The sequence below is a fragment of the Peromyscus eremicus genome, chromosome 2 (assembly GCF_949786415.1).
Source record: "Peromyscus eremicus chromosome 2, PerEre_H2_v1, whole genome shotgun sequence".
Lineage (NCBI taxonomy): Eukaryota > Metazoa > Chordata > Mammalia > Rodentia > Cricetidae > Peromyscus > Peromyscus eremicus.
The window spans coordinates 153,318,306-153,339,210 of record NC_081417.1 but is presented as its reverse complement, the minus strand read 5'-3'; the positions used below and the strand labels follow the sequence as shown (position 1 = coordinate 153,339,210).

The following is a 20,905-nucleotide window of genomic DNA, read 5'->3' as shown; positions in this document are numbered from 1 at the left end:
TTCTCTGTCATTCATTACCTCTGCCACCCTTTACCACCCAGCATGGCTGCCTGAGCTCCAGCCATCACTTCCACATTACAACCAGGAGGAAAGAGGAAATGTATCTTTTTCATTGAAGAATGCTTCACGAGTACCCCCTACACTCCCCACACCCTGCCCAGCCCACTGCTGCTTGGATCTCATTGGCCAAAACTCAGTCATATGAAGCACCCCCTTCCTAGGAGGCTGAGTAATGCTGTCTGTGTTCTGGGAAGCCCTGAGGAGCTGAGTGTCAGTTTTCTTACCATGGAGGAAGGGGAGAGGAGACATAGGGAGCAATCTCACTGACCACATAAGAATCCCAGCAGGGAGCAATGTCACCCATTATCTCTTCTCCAATCCCCTCTGACTCAGGAAAGGGGACAAAATAAGCCAGCTCCCTGCTTCAAGGTGAGCTGGGCTGCACAGGCCTCCTAGGGCCTGCTGGATCCTTCTGGCTGAGGAGGGGCAGGCAGCCAGCTGGGCCCCTGCCCCACTCTGACGTTGTTTTCCAGTTCTGGAGTTCTACCAGGCACCTGGGGAGATAAGGCTGCCTTGCTATGCTATGAGATATGCAGTCCCACTGTAGAGAACACAAAACAAGTGGCCACAGGTGTCTGGAGCATGGGCCAGCAACAGGCTAGGAGAGGCTGCTGGTTCTGCCTCCCCCAAGCTCTGTGTCTTGGTCTTTACTCTCAGCTGGAGACTTCATTCTCTGTAAAGCAGAGGGGTGGGATGGGGGAAGGGAGGGTGGGAAGTTGGAAGGCCTGCGGGAGCCCAGCTGGGTGACTGGCTCCCACATTTTACAACAGAGTACTCTTGAGGAGATATTAGATATGCTTGAGGGCTAAGAGATATTAGATAGACAGATAGAGGGGAGAGAAACAGATAGAAACTCAGGATAGCCTTGGGAGGGCCTGGATCATTATCCACTGGCTATTTCTGTCTCTTCTAAAGGGCTATTTATAGGAATGCCAAGGGGTGGAGCAAAAGACCTCTCCCTAGCTCAGCCAAGAGCAGACCCTTCAAATCACCTAGTAACCATGCATACATATGGTCAAGCAATCCTCTAATGTATCCCTGCCGGGTAAAGCAAGGTCAGATCTCACTAGGAACCTTTGTGGGCCTCCACAACTCCCACTTCTTGTTATATTAAAGGGCCCCCCAGGTCCCTCAGATAGACTGTGACTGTCTTAGGTAATTCTTGATTAATTTTACATACATACATTCAGGAAGCTATCAAGAAAAAAGTTGCCCTTTTTTGGCTACCAGCCTCTGGCAAGAGGGAGTACAGAGCTTAACTCAGCTCTGGCCTAGGTCCCTGCTAAGAGCCTGGAAACATCCACAGCAATCTCCATAGCTGCCCCACCTCTCAGTAAAGGAGTAGATGATAATAAAGATGGAATATCCTTTTCAGAATGGGTCTAAGATGACTACAGCAGTCTTAGCTGCAACAAGCCCTTTTCAAAACTCTCTCCTAACAGATGTTCAATAAAATTTTCAAGAGACTATTTTGATTCTCAGGAGAAAACAAGCATTTCAAAACACTTCAAAGTATTCACTCAAGTCAACAAAAACCCATGCTAATTATAAAGACACTTTCAGGTGTTTAAATAGCTCATATATATATATGAGCTATTTATATATATAAATAGCTACCACAGCAGTAGAATTTCTTTACAAACTAACTTGATTGTGGGAGACCTATCCCTTTGTGAGAGGCCTACCCCTTTTGAACAGAAACAGAGAAAGAGTATAAACTTTTAGGAAAAAGACAGAAAAGCTCCCCTAATTATGACACCTTTGCTTAAGTTTTTCAGGGGCCACTGAGACTATAAAATTATATCTTGGGCTACCATAAAAAGTATTCAAATATTTCTGAAGGTAAAAGAGTAATAAAAACAATTCTAGAATAAACATCACTATACACTTTTTACAAACTTACATTCAACAGTTACACTTTTTACATTCAATATTTACACTTTTTACATATTTACAAGTAGCATGAATATTACTATACATGTTTACACTTTTTACAGACTTATATTAAAAAAGAAACTCTATAGAACTATTTTGCAAACTTATCTAGAAGAATCTCTTAACAGAACTAACTTATATACAAAAGCAAACTCTATAGGACTATTTTAGCAAACATCTAGAAGATATTTCTTAGCTGAACTATTAACAAGACAGGAAGTACGCACATCATTTCTAAAATTTAGAGTTTATAGTCAGCTTTGATATCATTCTGAAAGTTTTCTTGAGAGTTTGAAGTCAGAGCCTGATTAATCGGTGGCTCTAAGCTTTATTTGGTGACTAAGGATAAAATTCCCTCTTCTTAATTTTTTAAAGCTGCTTCTTAAGATTATCATGAGCATTTCATGCCAATGTTTCTCTCTTGCATTTCAAGCACAACCCAAGTTTCTTATTTTTTTTTAATTTGCACATAAATTTTTTTTTCTCCAACACCCAAAGCAATTTCCCAGTGTATGGATCTCTTTTTCTAGTTTTCTAAAGTACTTCAAAGTGACTTGTTGACAAATGATATTAGCATTTTAATTGCCTCCTGACAGGCAAGCTGTTCACCTGTTTCTAGTTCTCGAGAGGCAAGCTAACAAAGCTTGTGGAAAAAAATCGCATTTTGAGCTGAAAAAAACAAAAAACAGTTTTTGGGCAGTGTAGTATTAGCATCTCTGTTATAGACTTCATTTCCCAAACTGCCTTTCTCTATATCGTTACACTGTTAAGGACTACATTTCCCAAGCTGCCTTTCTCTATATCATCATGCTGTTATGAACAAACTACAATTCCCATGCTGCCTTTCTGGTCTACCCCACTCCTGTTTCCATTTACAGGGTTTGTGTTCATACTGAAAATCAAGATCAAGGGAGTTTTTTTTGCCACAGGAGGTTTCTGTTCTCCCTGAGCTGGCACTGACAGGTGTACTTCCTTCACCTAATATTGTCCCTGGAGCAGGTCACATCTGTCCATCCACACACACTCGGACAGGCATTTTGGTAACCTTTTGTTCCCCCATCTTACCGGGTCAGTGAAAAAATAAAGAGTACTTGAAAAAAAGGGGTTTTTTTTAGAAAGAATTTTTTTCTAGGGCAATTACATGTGATTTTCTCATTCTGATAAACTTTCAGGTGAGTTTAATTTTGCCCTTGCAGAAAGAAAAAAATCTGAGAAGGAAAGACCTAAAAAGCTTCCAGTTTTTGAGAGAAAGATTACTAAGTTTTTCCCAAGGCTTCTGTTCCCTATTCTTGGCTTCATGGCCAAGGAAACTAATTCTGATGGTACAATGTTTTCATACAGTAACAATGTCAGAGAGTGAAGAGTTTTATTTCATCCTCATTCTCCTCAGGGAAAATTCTTTCCTTGCCACTCAGAACTTAAATTTAAGCTGTTCACAGACCAAAAGCTTCCACAAGAATATTTTTCTGGCCCATTTCTTTCATAGTATTTTTTCATGACTCTGATTCTTCCTAGGAGTTTGTGTTCATGATCCCATAGTTGAAAAATCAAGGACATAGTTCCTCTGTCATACTGCTTATCTTATCCTAAGTTTTTTCTTACACTATATTCCTACATTCTACCTTATTTTTTTCCTTAATTTTTTTTTTTTTTTGGTTTTTCGAGACAGGGTTTCTCTGTGTAGCTTTGTGCCTTTCCTGGAACTCACTTGGTAGTCCAGGCTGGCCTCGAACTCACAGAGATCCGCCTGGCTCTGCCTCCCAAGTGCTGGGATTAAAGGCATGCGCCACCACCGCCCGGCCTTTTTTTCCTTAATTTTTATAGATTAAAAATTGAGAGAGAAAAGAAAGAAACCTGGATAGAGAGAGGTTTGCTGCAGCATCACTTTTCAACGTTCAGCCACCTTACTTTCACTCCTGAGAATAAAATACCATCGCCTTTATTTTTAATTCTTTATCTGGCATGCCCCTTTCACCCACAACACCCCTTCTCTCCTTTTGCCATGTCCCCTGTCCTTGTTCCTGGCATCATCTGTGGGAGCCCAGCTGGGAGACCAGCTCCCACATTTTACCACAGGGTACTCTTGAGGAGAGAGGGCTAAGAGATTTAGATAGAAGGATAGAGGGAGAGAAACAGATAGAAACACAGGATAGCCTCAGGAGGGCCTGGATCATTTTCCACCACCCCCTTCTGTCTCTTCTAAAGGGCTATTTATAGCAAGGCCAAGGGGTGGAGCAAAAGACCTCCCCCTAGCTCAGCCAAGTGTAGACCCTTCCAATCACTTAGTAACCATGCACATGGTCAAGCAATTCTCTAATGCAGCTCTGCTGGGTAAAGCAAACTCAGATCTCACTAGAAAACCTTTGTGGGCCTCCACAGGGGGTGAGGGGGGAAGGAGAGGGAGTGGAGAGGGACTATGTAGAAGGCACCCTTCCATGGCCTCCAGAAGGGGCAGAAGGTGAGGTAGGAAAGGTATTGGCCTTGGAGGTTGTCAGCCAGTGAGAAAGAGGTGTGGAGTCAAGGGGAGCAAGCCCCTGCAGAGGTGGTTCTAGCTGACTGAGTGTCTTCATGTCTGTGTTGAAGTCATCCAGGACCTCAGAATGGAACTGTGTGTTTGGGGACAGGGCCTTTGAAGTGGTGACTGAGCTGACACAGTCACATGAATATCCCTCTTCCTTCAACGCAACCAGTGTCTTTATACAAAGAGAGGCCAAGCCTGGCATGGTGGCACATGTCTGTCGTCCCAGCACTTGGGAGGTGGAGGCAGGAAGATTAGGAATTCAAGGTCATCTTCAGCTACCTAGTGAGTTTGAGGCTAGCCTGGGCTCCTTGAGACCCTGTCACAAACAAAACAAAACAGGAACAGAGGACATAGGCACACACAGAGGGACAACCAAGGAGAAGTGGCCTGAGAGAAAGCAACCCAGTCAGCACCTTGGTTTGGGGGAAGTCCCTGTGGGTACCTGGCCATGGTGACCAAGCAGGCTAGTCCCAGCCATGACTCTCCCAGTTCCCTCTGGCGCTCACCTCAGCCTGCTACCAGGTTTATAATTAAACCACCCAGCACCGGTTACTTAAACCACAGCCAGAAAGGACCAGAGCTGTGGGGACAGAGTGACTCATGCTGGAAACGACTCAAGGAGAAAGGAATTTTACCTCCTGACCTAGCAAGGGCTTCTGGGAAGGAGCTGTGGTGGGTATCAAAGAGGCGTTCAATGGTTGGGGTATAAGCTTCAAATCTGCTGTGCCATCCACTGTGTGACCGTGAGCAGGTGTCTGAACTTCAAGTTTCTTTGAAATTATTCTTAAAAATTCATCATGGAGGTCTGGAAAATTTGAACACAATTATGACTTATAACTCAAAGTATGATTATACTAGAGATGTAATGAGCTGTTGATAAAAGTAAATACATAATGAATAAAATAATAATAGATGGCATGAATAAAATAGCAATATTCAGACGATAATGAATAGGTCATTAAATAATGAGTACCTGTGAAGCAGCCATACAGCGCCTGACCCTGGGTAAGCCTGACGGACCCCGAGTGAGCCCCGCTCCAACGCTCTAGTGAGCAGGTAAAGTTGGAACCTGACTCACCAAGTGGCTGCCTGAGCATCAGACAGCAAAAGCCTGAGCTGGGAGAAGTAGCCGGGGTCCACTGCTCCAGGGAAAAAGGAAAGTCTGAGGCTCCAAAGGGAGAAAGTTGTGGAAGACTCTCATGGGCTCTCTGGCACAAAAATACCTTTGGAAGGTTTTCAAACTGCCTCCACCATGGAACAAAAAAAAGAAAAAAAAAAAAACCCAAAGTCCAGATATTGGAGGACAAATATCCCCAAGTGTGTCCTCCTGTGTAGAAATAGCCAAGGACTACAGAGGGCTGGCCGTCATGAAAAACCTCAGCCAGCTAGAACCCTTTCTCTCATGTGACTTAGGGTCAAACTCTCTCATGTGCTGGGATCTTTGTTTTGTTTATTCTTAAGTAGCCCAGGCTAACCTTGAACTTACTATTTAGCTGAGAAATGACCTTAAACTCCTGGTCCTCCTGCTTCCATCTCCCCAGTCCCTAATTACACGAAAGAGTCACCATGCCTAGCTGATATGGAACTGGGGTTCGAATCCAGGGCTTCATGCATGCTAAGCAAGCCAGTTTCCTTACCACCTGAGCCACGCCTCCAACCCCACCCCCCAGATTTGCACCCAGGAGTCTGGAAGCCCAGATCTGAACTTGAGAAATCAGAGTGGCTATGGATGAGGTGCTGGAGTGCTTTTCTCCCTCAAGCCTTTGCCCCACATGGGAGTCAGGACACAAATTCTCCTGGGTCATGGCAGAACCTGGGTTAAAGTGTAAACCAGAGGGCAGGCCACTTGTTGGGGCCTGATGTATAGGCTCCAGGAGGTCACCGAGAAGTCATGTATCTGGAGGACAGCGTTGTGTGGTCTCAGTGACACTGACTGCTGTGGGAATGGAAGGCATTATGGTGGCAAGTGTAGGGACACTGTTCATATCCACATCCTGTGGCTGCTGGAAGAAAGTCCCCCAAGGTACCAGCTGAACACACATTCTCTTTTGGTTCTCAGAGTTCAGAAGTCCAAGTCAATGTCGACTGTTGACGTTAACCAGTAGGGCAGGCTCCTTTCTCAGGCTCAGAGTAGAACCAGTTTTTTTCCTTGTTTCTAGAAGTTTCCTGTACCCCTCCGTGTTCCTGTCCCACATGCCACCACCCACATGCCACTTCCTCCTTTTACCTCTTCACCTTTTTTTTTTTTTTTTTTTTTTTTTTTTTTGGTTTTTCAAGACAGGGTTTCTCTGTGTAGCTTTGCACCTTTCCTGGAACTCACTCTGTAGTCCAGGCTGGCCTCGAACTCACAGAGATCCACCTGCCTCTGCCTCCCGAGTGCTGGGATTAAAGGCATGCACCACCACCGCCCGGCTACCTCTGTTTTATAAAGATATTTGTAATGTCCAGAGAAATCTGCCTGCCTCAGATCCTTGGCTCAATCAGGACTGAAAAGTTCTTTGGCCACATGAAGTCCCAGTCTGGGATCCCAGGGGTTGTTGGGGATGTGACTCAATTGGTAGAATGCTTGTCTAGCAATGTATGAAGCTCTAGGTTCAATCTCCAGCACCATGTAAACTGGGCACAGTGGTGCACACTTGAAACCCTAGCACCCCAAAGATGAGACAGGACGATCAGGAGTTCAAGGTCATCCTTGGCTACATAGCAAGCCGGGGCCTGGTTTAGGCTATATAAGAAAGACATTGTCTTTAAACAAAAGGAAAAAATCCCATGGCTCTCTTGGAGCTCCCATGTGTCTGGGCTACCATATGCCACCTCCCAAACTCTAAGAAACACAGTACTGAGCAGTGTAGCCACCATCTGAGATACACCCAGATCCCCTCTGCCCGCTCTGACATGGCCTCCATTATGCCTGCCTCCCCTGGGCCTCTGTGAGGTGGACAGAAACTCTAGAGTTTGTTAGACTCCCTCCTGCTGTCCTCTGCTCCTCTGAGTGACGTGATCTGGGGTAAGTGAAGGATGCAGTTGTCCTCTGAACCTGCCACGTACCCAGGACAGATGCTGTCAGCAGGGGGTCCCTGGGGTCATGAGGACGAGGACCTTCAGTTAAACAGTGTGCGTTGCCTCCCTGTCCTCCTTCTCAGATCTGGCCAGTGCCTCAGAAAGTGTCAGCCCTGCTCTTGGGAACAGCTCAGCCTCATCTCCCCCAAATATCCAGAAGATGGCTGAGCCCTTGGAGGCCGAACTCTGTTCTGCCTGTTCTCTGTTTCTCCCTCTAAGAGGAAGCCCAGGCTTTTGCCCCCAGGAGTAAGGAAGGCCCAAGAGAGGCCTGTGGACAGGGTTGCAGCTCTTCAGTGGGGAGGCCCAGGACAAGCACCTCAACCTGTGTACCCTGTGCCCCTCCTCCATAGATGAGCAGAGTTGGGACAGCGCCTCCTGGAGGCTCACACTGCATGTGCGTGAGGCACTGGGCACAGCCAGGTCGGGAGCTTGGAGCCAGCCCAGGCATGGCCATCCACCTTTGCCAGAGTGGCCGGCCAGTGATGGCTCATCTCAGAGAGGCCAATGGACTCAATCAGAGTCGGTTCCAAGTGTCAGCGTCATTTCGAGTGGACAGTGCAGAGGCCTGGATGCTGCTCTGTGTCCGCAAGCTCAGTCCCCACTGAAGAAGACAGGCCGCCAATGTAATGGTTCCCAGGGAACACAGAATGCTCCCGGGACTCATGGGATGGGTCCCTGGTGCCAGTCTTGTCCGTAGGGCCATATTTCAGTCATTTGCTAACAGAAAAGCCTGAGACAAACTCCCATGGGCTCCTTAACCTGCCTGCTGTGGACAGCACCCCAGGGGCTGCAGGGCAGACTTGATGTCTTCAATTGTCAGACATTTAAGGGAATTAGTGAGGGACCTGGCGATATCGGCTCATAAAGTTCACCAGCACCTTGTGCCAGGAGCCTGGGAGGGAAGCTGCCTCTCTTCCTGACAAGGCTAAGTGGTGCATTCTGGGAGATGCCCACTTTTCTGTTCTATGAAATCACTCATGGAGACTGCCCTATCTCCAACCCAGACCCCATCACAGGAACTTAGACAGCTCCAGATGCTGAAGAGCTGTTTCTTCCTCTCCCTGCTCATCTCTCATCCCTTTTAGAGGTGCTACCTGGGTGAAAATCACAAGGTGTTAGATGACGTACACTTCACCCCCTCCCCCAGCATCTGAACCTGAGCATCTTTCTTTATAAAACCAAACTAATAGCATTCGAATGGTTGCTATGGTTTGGATATTTCTTGAGTTTATCCTTTGAAGGGTCTTGTGTTAAAAGCTGGTTGCCCAGTGTGTCAGTCTTGAGGCCATTGGATCTGAAGAGATGCCTAGGGTCAATAAGCAAGTCACTGGGAAAGAACTCATGTAGTTCTCCTATAGCCCAGTCAGGGGTGAGGGGAGGTCAGGGTTTCACACTGTAGCCCAGACTGGCCTGGAACTTACAGTGATCCTCACACCTCAGCTTCCCAAGTGCTCGGGTGCCAGGCAAGCATCTTGCTGTCGCTCACACATGAGCCTTCCCCCTATGAGGGAGTCACTGGTCTTTCTGTGGGCTGTGAACAAATGTCGTGTGCCGGTGTAACCCCCTACACACAGAATGGGCTCAGGAATTATCTGAATCAAACTCTTCCGAGTCAAAGCAATGTTTGCCTGTTACTCTCCATGCTTTTGTGATGACAGACTGCAGAACCTGTCTGCCTAGCCCAGGGAGTGGCCCTGGGGACTCAGCCTTGGCTCAGGACACAGACGGTGGCTTCAGACTCAGCCAGATTTGATTGTGAGTCTTACGAGCTGTGTGACCCAGGACGGAGACTCTGGGATGGCAGGGCTCATCACACCTTCAGCGGCTGGAAATACTGGATGAGTGCCCATGGGTGCCTGACTCTCGCTGAGCCAGAAAGCCATGGGCGTCACTAAGACCTCCAGTCTCTTCCTCACAGGATGTTCAGAGGCTTGCTCATGCCTGCCCAGCTGCCCTCTGCTCTCTCCCTCCCTCTCTCTGGTCTCCTCGACTCATTTTCCCAGGTGCCTAATCACAAGCATCTCCTGTGGTGTTGAAACAGGCACCTGATACCTTTGACTCTTAGTCTTGGGGGCAGGGAGTCCAAAATTCCCTAACAGGCAGGAGGACCCCAATACCAGTGGCAGCTTGGCGCCCAAAGCAACCGTGGACTGAACTTAGCAGGTCCCGCTGGAACTCCTCAGCCAGTGTCCCTGGAACGAGATCACTTTCCCAACTGTGGCAGGCAGAGGTGATGCAGGGCAGTGGCCAGGAGCCTCTCTGAGGTGCAGCAGCAGGCCACTTTGGTCTGGCAAGCCCTCCTCCCAGTAAAGCTGATGGAAGCTCCAAGGAGCCTCCTGATAGAATTTACCTCCCAGGTTTACCGCAGAGTGGCCAAGCAAGGCTCGGGAGCCCAGCCTGGGCTCTCCGCCCTGCTGCAGCCTGAACTCTGCGTTCAGTGCCCGCTGTTGTTTTGAATTTACAGTGCTGGGAATGGGATAGAGGGAGGCAGGGGCCCTACCACTGAGGCAGCCCCCAGTCTTTACTGTCTGATTTCATTTTACTGTTTGTCTTGAAGTTGGAGTCCGTGGAAACTGGGTCCGGCTGAGAATAAGCAGCCCTGACCCACTCTGGCCTCAGCCAGGCCAAGGGAACACTCTGGTATTGGAGCAGAGATGTCCTCCCCCGGCTGAGGGAGGCTGGTCTCTCCTGGGGAGGACCAGAGAGCTGAGCTACTGCAACCTCAGACCCTCCAGGGAATGTGATAAGATCACCTCTCAGGCCCCAGGGGCAATCACTTTCATTCTGGTTACAGGGATATCATTTGCATAGAGAACAAGGTGTGGGTATCCTGTGACTCCTGAGTTAGACCTTAGGAATCCTTGCCAGTCAGTACCTACCCGGGCCTGGAGGTCCCCTCATTGATGGGCTCAATACTTAAACCTGCTAGGTATTCATTTCCACAGCCTAGATGTATTTATTAAGAGCCTATTGCATTCCTGGCTCGGTGTGTTGGGAGCCAGGCATTATAGCAAGGCAGACAAAAGCCGCCTTTCTCAAAATTGAGACTTGGATGCCAGGGACCAGGGAGCCAAGGAGAGCCAAAATGAGACTGTCACAGACTGAGATGGTGGCATCCATCCATGGGAGGAATGTCACCTGGAAACTGAGCAGAGGCTGGGATTCAGGCTGTCACGTCGAAGTGGCCTTTCATCTTCCTCTCGGACATGACCTTCAGTGGTTTTGCTATGGTGCTCACCCATCCCTCATGCAGTGACCTCGATGTGCTTCTGTTTTCTTCTCTGGAGTCATGGTTAGCCTGGAGAAGAGCATGGAAGGATTGGGGATCAGCATGTCCCATGGACTGTCATCATTCTGTAGCCCAGTGTAGTTCTATAGAGTTTTGACTGTGTGTGTGTGTGTGTGTGTGTGTGTGTGTGTGTGTGTGTGTGTGTGTGTTTTGTATGCACACACACGTGCAGTTGTGCATGCCTATGTATGTGGTGTGAAGGCCAGAGGAGGATGGCAGGTGTCCTGCTCTATCACTGTCCACCTTATTCCCTTGAGACAGTGTCTCCCACTGAACCTGGAGCTATGCTTGCCATCAACAAACCCCAGTGATCCTGCTGTCTCCACCCTCCAGGTCCTAGACTTACAGGCACTCATGGTGGTGCCTGGCTTTTTACCTGGGTCCTGGGGATTTGAACTCAGGTCTTCACACTTGTACAGCAAACGCTTTACCTACTGAGCCATCTCCCCAGTCCCCAGCCCCCATTGTCTTCTCTTGGTACTTCTTTTTATATGGGCCCACCTCAAGCTCCCAACTCCAAAACAGGTGTCTCGCCATGGGTACCTCACAGAATCAAAATGCCCATGGCTTCCTTAGAACGTTCCGCCTCTTGTTTTCACAGGTGGATCCACAGCCGAAGGTTTTAGCATGACAGCGGTGCAGGAGTCTGCCCAGAGTCTCCCCAGAAGCCCCAGGTAGGTGAACCCTGTTCCCTGTGCTAACAGTGCATTTTAAAAACCTTGACATAGCATCATCCCTGTGCCGCCAGGCTGCCTCAAACATGAACAGTGATGGGCAGGTCCAGCTCTGGGGTCTAGAGAGCAGCCCGTCAGAGCCGCACACCCGTCTCTGCCCCCACCCCAGGTCGCTGCTCGTTAAGGACATGCTGAAGGCTATGTGGCCCAAATCGTCTAAGCATAAAATTAGCTTCTGTGTATACTCTGCAAGGGAAAGCAAACTGAGCTAAATATACCACAGGGCCATGAGTGGTCAACAAGCCAGATATAAGACAAACAGCAGGCCAGTGGGAACCTGAGTTCCCCAGGGGTCCGTGGGTTGGAGACCATGGGTCCTGAAGGTTGCTGCCATTGGACTTAAATCCTGCTAGGGTGTAGCCCAGACAGCTGAGTACTTGCCCAGCATGTGTGAGGCCTTCCAGCTCCAGCACCACATAAACCAGAGGTGGTGCTACATCCCCGTTATCCCAGCTCTTAGGAGGAGAAGACAGAGGATCACAAGTTCAAGGTCATCCTGCACTGTATAATAAATAGGAGGCCTGAGTGAGCTACATGAGACCTTGTCTCAAAACACAAAACAAGCATCCTGTATGTATGACAGGCTGGCCCCTCTGTTCCTGCTGCAGCTGTCTGTACTCTATTCACCGTGAACACACACACACACACACACACACACACACACACACACACACGCATGCCTTCCACATCCCTGTGCTCATAAGGCACACAGCATGTGCTTATGTAACACCTGCACATGTAAACATGTGTGTGTAGTTCACACAACCCCAATCATGCATTCACGCATATGTGTGTGTGCCTGTTTGTACATAACCGTGCATACATGTGCATACACACCTATGCCCATGCACACAACAGTGAATTTTGTATGTGGCCCGGCCACACCCATGAAACTTTCTTTCTTTGAAGCTTCCAGAAGCCCCAGCCGGAGCTTGGAACCCTGCTGCCCAGCTCCACAGGTCACACACTTGCCTCCATTTCTTATCTCAGCTTCTGGAGTATCCTCACCTTCCTTCTCCAGGCCATCGGCAGCGTCTCCCATGCGCTCTCAGGTAGCCAGATGCACCACAAATATTTACTGGGCGGGAAAGAAAAGAAGGCATGGAGGACTTCAAGCTGAGAGAGGATGTTGTCCCAGATATTTTTAGAGTGATTTTTAACAAAGCGGAGAGTTTCAAACGAAGGTGAAAGTTTAACAAGAAAACATCTTGGCGGCATCACGTTGCAGACTCCCCGATCAGCTGTGCTTTCAGAAAGCTCGGAAAGAATGCAGACTGAAAACAAGGCCTCTCCATCTAAGCGCCGACTGCACCATCCTGCTCAGCAATGTTTCCTGCCCACCCGGTCCCCTGACTGAGGGGTGGGCAGACTGGGGCCTGGCCCTCGCCTCCTCATGATCTCCAAGTCTATCCTAAACTGCAGCTCCGATGCCTTGCCTCTAGGCTCCCTGAGCTGCCGAGGGTTCTGGAATCCCAGCTCCCATGAGCTGGGGCTCTGAGCTGCTTCACCGGAAGAGGGGTTGGTTTGGTTGGTTGATTGGTTTGGTTTTGTGTCCTCCTGAACACAGAAGATGAAGCATGTACAGACCTCTGCCTCCTTTCAGAGGTGGGGGAAGGTGGTACTGCTCATCTTCCTGGGCAATCCTACACTCTCCGTGCATCTCACTGGACACGAACACACTCAGCTGAGAACCTGTTGTGTGGAGGGCTAGAGACAACGAAGAGGCCACTGGGAGGGAAAGGCCCACCCCAGTAGCTAGTGGGGTATACACAAATACCTGGAAGGGGGTAACCTGGTACTGTAGAGGTGCTAGGAGGGGCTGCAGACCAAGGTGGTAAAACTAGTGGCTAAGGAGGCCATGCACACCACTCTAATAAGACAGATTTTCTCCTCCAAGACAATAGGGAGCCAGTAAGGGTACTATGCTGACCCCAGCAGGATGACTGGATGGGACTCATCGTTAACTGCTGCAGTCCCCCTCACCCTAGGGTGACCGTGATGTGACTGACCATGGCCCAGCGATGCCACCTCTCTACCCACCCACCCCCCAAGCTCTCCTAGGAGAGATGAGATCAAACCACACTTCATTAAACCTCACAGCATGTTTCGGCTGCTCTGAGCACTGACCTCGCTGGCCTCCTGCAGGGACAGATCTGGTTTTCCCTTTTAGCATAAGGGTGGTGGCTGGAACATCTGGAATGTATTAGAGGTAAGGCCAGGGTGGAGCCTGGTAGCTCAGCCCAGCCTGGTACCTCCTTCACGTAGAACCTCCCCAAATCAGAGCTGATAATCTCCCATTCTCTCTCTTCTCTCAGACATCTCATCCGCCCGGTCCACCCCAGATGCCTGGCGTTTGAAGAGAGCCATCACTTGAGAGTCTGCTGATGATTTTTTTACTGTGGCATAGGAGAGGTTCTTTGCTGTGTGGAAGGAGTGTCTGTTGCCACTACTGTTTTTTAATTTATTTTTCTCTCTTTGAGCCGAGTCTTGCCCCTCTCTGCTGCCATGATGGCCCAGTCCAAGGCCAATGGCTCACACTATGCACTGACGGCCATCGGCCTGGGGATGCTGGTCCTCGGGGTCATCATGGCCATGTGGAACCTGGTCCCTGGTTTCAGCGCTGCAGATAAGCCAACAGCTCAGGGCAACAAGACAGAGGGAGGTGGTGGCATCCTCAAGAGCAAGACTTTCTCGGTGGCCTACGTGCTGGTCGGCGCTGGAGTGATGCTGCTGCTGCTGTCCATCTGCCTGAGCATCCGGGACAAGAGGAAGCTACGGCAGAGTGAGGAGCTGGCCCGCATCCAACAGCAAGCGGGAGCTGTGCCTCCCACCCAGGAGGAAGACAGGTGAGAGACATGCCTGACTGCTCCCTCCAGCTAGGGTAGGGACGCACTTGCACACAGGCTCGCTGAGAAAGAACTTTATGAGTCTGTATTTCCACTCTCTTCCAGGAAGGTGCCTCATACCATTTTACAAATACCTTTGTGCTTACTAGCTGCAGGCTTCCCGAATCCTGTGGCTTAGGTGGATTACAAGGTGTCCCACAGAAACTGGCGGGGCCGAGGGGGACCAGGGCTCTAGGTTGCTTGTTAGTCTCTCTGTCCCAGGTGCTGTGTGTGTCTGCTTTGATTTGAAAAGGTCAAGACACAATATTTCACTTGGCCCAAAATACCACCAGCATATTTAAAAGATAGATGATAGATGGGAGGGGGGGATATGTGATAAAAGTTGGCACCTCTCTTAAGGTTCATTTCTGTGGCTGTGATTAAAAACACTCAATGAAAGCAACTTGAGGGAAAAAAGGATTGATGTAGTTCACAGTTCAGGTCACTGTCCACCACTTTGGGGGAACCAAGATGGCAGGAGCTTGAAGTAGCTGGTCCTATCACCCCCACTGTCAAGAACGGAGAGCAATGAGTTAATGGTGCAGACCTGCGCTCAACTCCATCTCTCCTTTTCAGCCAGTCTCGGCCCCAGTCTATGAAGTGCTACCACCCATAGTCAGGGTGCATCTTCCCACCTCCACTGACGTGATCAAGATAACCCTCTCACGTGTGTGCGCACACACACACACACACACACACACACACACACACCCCGACATTCTCAGAGGCCCATCCCCAGCTGATTCTAGGTTGTGTCAAGCTGACAAGTACACGTAGTCAGCACAGCCCCTGAACTAGATGTTCCTCTCATTGCTCTGACCAAATACGCAGAGTTGGCTTAAGGAAGGGTTGATCTGGCTCTGAGTTGGAGGCTAGGGTCCATCGTGGAGGGGAAGGTGTGGCTCCAGGAGCCTAGGGTGGCTGGTTATATTATGTGGGAGCTCGGGAAGCAGAGAGAGATGAAGGCTGGTGTGGAGCTCACTTTCTCCTTTCCCCCATCTCGTCCACACTCAGCCCATGGATGGCGCTGCTCACACTGAAGTCAGGGTGGATCTTCCCTACTCAGTTTCCTCTTTGGAAACACCTTGGCCTCATCCTACATGTCTTTGGACTTGACCTGACTGGGACCACAGAGAATAAAGAAATGACAAGATTAAAGCTGGGATCGGGTGGGTGGTGTACTCAAATGGAGGGTCACCAGCGACAGCCAGGAAACTCACCACATTAGGGGTTCTCTGTAGGGGAGTAGCCTTACACTGAAGTCATCTGGGGCTTTCTGCTCCTACTGGTGGACCTTAGACCAAGAAGAAGGCCTTGCCATGCCTACAAGTCTGGGACACTGACATCCTTGACACGGCCCTGCTCATGTCAACAATACACATTGACTCAGGGTTTCATCCATTACCTACAACCCTCACAGATATCCCAGAGGTGTGTCTCCTAGGTGACTCCAAATCTCAATATGGCACTGAAGATGAACCCCTCCCTCCATCACAAAAGAGCCCTTGTGAATAAACACAAAAGATGAACATACTGGTCAGAAAATAGACAAAGGTTATAAACAATGATTTCATAGGTGTTCAATCTCATTAATCTGGGGATACAAACAAAAAGACACTTTCTACTCTAAGTACCCTCTCTCACCTGTGTTAGCCGAGACAGGCAGCCTCTGGCATCACAGAACTGCAAAGATGGTGTGCTATGGACATGATGGGGCCACCAAAATGGTTCAGTGAGTAAAGGAGCCTGGGGACAAGTCTGACAACCTAAATTTGATCCCTGGAACCCACATGAAAATTGCCTCTGACCTTCATATGTGCACCATGACACAAGCACATGAACAAACAGAAGACAGACAGACAGACAGAGGGATGAAAAATTAAAATAGGAGAACTGAGAAACAATCTAATTGTCTATCTATCAAGTGGCCTCAGGACATACCTGTCCCTGCAATTCTCCCAGCCACAACTGGCCTGTGTCTAATGTGGAGCAATTCCACAACACTGAGAATGAAACCTTATAGTGCATGTAGCCTTCGGGGAGGCCTCGGCACATCAGACACTGTGGGTGGGGCTAGAGGGTCAGTGCAGACAGTCAGGTGGCCACAGTATTTATTCACCATGATTGCCTCTGGGTGGAAGGATTGCGTTTTTTGGTTTTGTTTTAGGGAATGCAGGTAGAATTTGCAATGTTTCTCTTTTCTTCCCTTGGATTGTCTATGTAGCAAGGAGGGAGACTGCTCTATGTCAGAAATAGTGGCATTTTCTCTTCCTTTCTTTTCTTCCTTCCTTCCTTCCTTCCTTCCTCTTGGCTTTTTGAGCACTATGTAGCCCTGACTAGCCTGGAACTTGCTGTGTAGACCAGGAAGTCCTCAAACTCACAGAGATCCACCTGCCTCTTCCTCCCCAGTACTGGCATTAAACCATACCCTGGCCTCATTTTCTGGCCATGAAAATATACATGCAGGCTAGGGGTACACTACAGTGGTAGAACACTTGCCTAGCATGGGTGAGGTGCAGGGTCCCATCCCCCCACTACAGAAAAAAGAAGAAACACACACACACACACACACACACACACACACACACACACACACACACACGATAATATTTGTTATGTTAGTGTTAGTCCAAAAAAACAGAGCCAGCTACCGCTGCTGAATGACAGGAACACATTCTGAGAGCTGTGGGATCAGGGTCAGTTTTGTACAAACTAAGACAGCTACGGTATCACTAGGTGATACAGCCCGTGAGACCAGCACCCTGTCTGCTGTCCCCTGTTGAGCCAAGTGTGATAGCATAAGTGGTGCATGACTGTAACTGTAATTAAGAGGAGAAGCTGGGGCCAGGCACTCCAGAGGCAGAGCCAGGTGAATCTCTGTGAGTTCGAGGCCAGCCTGGTCTACAGAGAGAGATCCAGGACAGGCACCAAAACTACACAGAGAAACCCTGTCTTGAAAAACTGAGAGAGAGAGAGAGAGACAGAGACAGAGACAGAGAGACAGAGAGAGAGACAGAGAGACAGAGAGACAGAGAGAGAGAGAGAGTGAGAGAGAGAGAGAGAGAGGGGGGGGGGAGAAGCTGGGGATGTGACTCGGTTGGTAGAGAACTTGCCTAACATTCCTGATGCCCTGGGTTCACCCCCCAGGACCACATAAACTAGTTGTGCACACCTGTAATCCCAGCACTTTGGAGACAGAGGCAAGAAGTTCAGAAGTTCAAGGTCATCCTCTGCTCTGTGGGGAGTTCAAAGCTAACCTATCCCACTTGAGACCTTGTCCCCAAAAGAGAGGGTGAGAGATCTATTATAAGGAATTAGATCATGGATTTATAGAGATCAGGAAGTCCCCTCATGTCCTGTCTGCAAACTGGAAGCCAGGGAGGTTTCTCAGAGGTCCCATTCAGCCTTAACCCAAGAACCTGAGATCCAGGGGACTCCTTGGGGACCATCCTTGGTCCAGGGCATGAAAGAGTGTGAGCTATCCCAGTTCCACAATGAGTCAGGAAAAGGGTAGAATTCCTCCAGCCACCTTTGTTCTGCTGAGACCTGTCATGGAAGGGATGAGGCCTGAGACCTTGGGGAGGACATCTTCTAGGATTCAGATGTCTCTTCTGGGAAGGTCTTCTACCATTCCATGGTCGTCACACAGACTTAACCATCACACAGGCTTAGTCTAGAAAACATGGAAAATATGGAAACGAGGAGAATCAGTTACCCATAATTCCCTACCGCTGCCACTTGCTCAGGTGAGTTCAGTGAATGTGGGGCCATAAAAAAAGTAAAGAATAATGTGGGAGAGATGTTCCTTCTCTATTTGGGGACACCATCCCAGTTAACATCCACAGTGCTTCAAGCACTGCACCTTTGGCCAAAGGACCCAGCTGGGCATTGGGATAAATATTCCATCCAGTATGTTACGAAGCATGAAAGGCTTAAAGCCAAGTTCACACCCAAACAACACCACGCAATAGTTCAGTAAGGCCCTCATCTCCTGCCGTCTAATTCCCTGAATCGGGGACCAGGTCCCTTGATCTCTGTGTGGGCTCCTTTGTCAAATACCCCAGAAGAGCAACTTCAGGAAGAAGGGTTTGTCTGGGCTCAGACTTGAGGGCGCAGTCTATCCTAGCAGGGAAGAGTGGTAGGAGCATGAGGCAGCAGGTCACATGACTTCCACGGTCAGGAAGCAGGGAGAGAGGAGTACTGGTGCTCAGCTCAATTTCTCCCTGTTATTCAGCCCAGGACGCCAGCCCGGAGGATGGTGCCGCCCACAGTCAGGGTAGATCTTCTCACTCAGCTAACCCAGTCTAGAAACCCCTCAGGGGCAGGCCCAAGGGTTTCTCTCTTAGGTGCTTCTGGATCCTGCCCAGTTGACAATCGCATTAACCATCACAACCTTGATGTATTCGTTTCCCCCATCTGTAAAATGGGCATAATAAAAGTCCATACTTTTAGTGCAGTTAGAAATGGGAACTTGGTTCCTCTATGCCACAATACTTACTGATTACTTCTAGAGTCCACACGTGGTTTGCAGAGTTGGTATGTGCAGACCTAGTACTCACAGGCAACCCCAAGTCCACCTTTGGTGGCCTTTCAGTGACTTGAGTGTGCATTGACACTCTGTGTTTGTCATCCTGCAGCCAGGAGGAGGAGGAGGAGGAGGCTTCTTCACGGTACTACGTACCCAGCTACGAGGAAGTGATGAACACAGGCTACTCAGAAACCAGGGGGCAAGAGCAGAACCCAAGACTAAGCATCTCTCTCCCCTCCTATGAGTCGCTCACGGGGCTCGACGAGACGACCCCCACGGGCACTAGGGCCGAGACAGAGGCCAGCCCAGGGCATGCTCCTGACAGGCAGAACTCCAAGCTGGCCAAACGCCTGAAGCCACTCAAAGTTCGAAGGATTAAATCTGAAAAGCTTCACCTCAAAGACTTCAGGATCAACCTCCCAGACAAGAACATTCCTCCGCCCTCTATCGAGCCTTTGACTCCTCCGCCGCAGTATGATGAGGTCCAGGCCAAGGCCCCCGATGCCCGGCCTCCCGACTGACTGACTGACCCCTCTGACTTCACTCCCTCCTGTCTCACCCTCCACACCAACAGACTGCGTCGAAGCCACTTCAGCCCCAGATGAGGGGTCAGGGAACACTTAGCCACTGTGATGGGGATTCTGGGTAGAGGGCTTTACTAAGGATGGTTCACAGGGCCTCACGTAGCAGGTGCATCAGAGGGATGCTGGGGCTTGTGATAAGCTGGACCACCACAAGGTGTGTGGCCTTGGCATCCCCTCCATCTTCCTTCCCAGCTCGGGATCGTTGGTGACACAGCCCTCTTCTGAGCTGGGACAGGATCCTAGTGACCGATGTAAACCCAGGTTGTCTCCTTCCGCTTCCACCACAGTTGCTGTGTTTCAAAAAGAAACCAAGTGTTGTGCTCGCTTTCTTCACCAGAGCTTCAAACAGGCGGAGAACATGGCTCAGCTTTGGCCAAAAGGACACAGAACTGTCTTATGAATAAAATGATGACCGTGTGGGGGTGAGTTGTCCGGGAGGCCCGTAGGGGCCCCTGGTGCTGTCGGTTCTTTGAGGGTCTACGGCCTGATGACCTTCAGCACCATGACACACGAGGTGGTTGTCTGATTCGGTACACTGGTCTCTCGTGGGTGACGGAAGGCAAGAGAGGAAAAGTCACTGTTCCGTGTCTTCTCAAATGCCATGCGGCTGGGCATTTTATAATAAAGTGTTTTATATGTAGCACACCTGACCATTGAGTCATTTTAGCAGGAATAAATAACACCAATAATAACAGCCAGTCAACACGGACACTTAATGCACAGGGAGCTGTGTTCTAGGGACCAGAGGTGTTATCCCATGTCACCTGTACCCAAGTCTGGTGCAGATTAACTCACAAGCCTAGGGGCGTGCAGGCACCCCATATTGCGTGCAGGCACCCCATATTGCATGCAGGCACCCCGTATTGCACCACCAACAAGTAGTTCTGAGCTCAGACCATCTGGCTTCAGAATCTGAGACTGGCAACTTAGAGTACCCTGCCACCCGACCCCAGGTAGCCCAGGAAGGAGCTCAGCCTGTCACTGACCCCAGAACTGACTGGAGGTAGATATGTCCTCTAGGAGGACCCAGTGTCTACCGTGCAGTACACACCACTGTGAAACACCCCAGGGACCACACACTATTAAGGAGGGGAACAGAAACTTTGGGGTCCTGATCCTGGCCCTGGAGGAAAGCCTGGAAGAGAGACCTGAGTTCAAAGGACTCCTTCTGTTATCAGTGGCTTGGAGCAGCCTCCTGGGAGCCACAGGCACCTTGGAATCTGAGGAAGAGAAAGCGGTTGGGCTCTGAATGTTTCACAAACTCCAGGAAGCTAGAAGGAAAATCACAGGCTTAGTCCAAGTGAGATGG

At 49.4% G+C, this 20,905-nt stretch overlaps 1 protein-coding gene across 1 annotated transcript; it reads left to right on the top strand.

The window, feature by feature from the left end:
* The first annotated feature begins 11,465 nt into the window (after positions 1-11,465).
* Tmem51 (transmembrane protein 51) lies at positions 11,466-20,239 on the top strand. Its single transcript, XM_059256256.1, has 3 exons — positions 11,466-11,539; positions 13,915-14,445; positions 19,122-20,239. Exons 2-3 carry the CDS (start codon positions 14,105-14,107, stop codon positions 19,531-19,533), a joined length of 753 nt encoding a protein of 250 aa, XP_059112239.1. The 5' UTR covers positions 11,466-11,539; positions 13,915-14,104; the 3' UTR covers positions 19,534-20,239.
* The last annotated feature ends 666 nt before the right edge of the window (positions 20,240-20,905 follow it).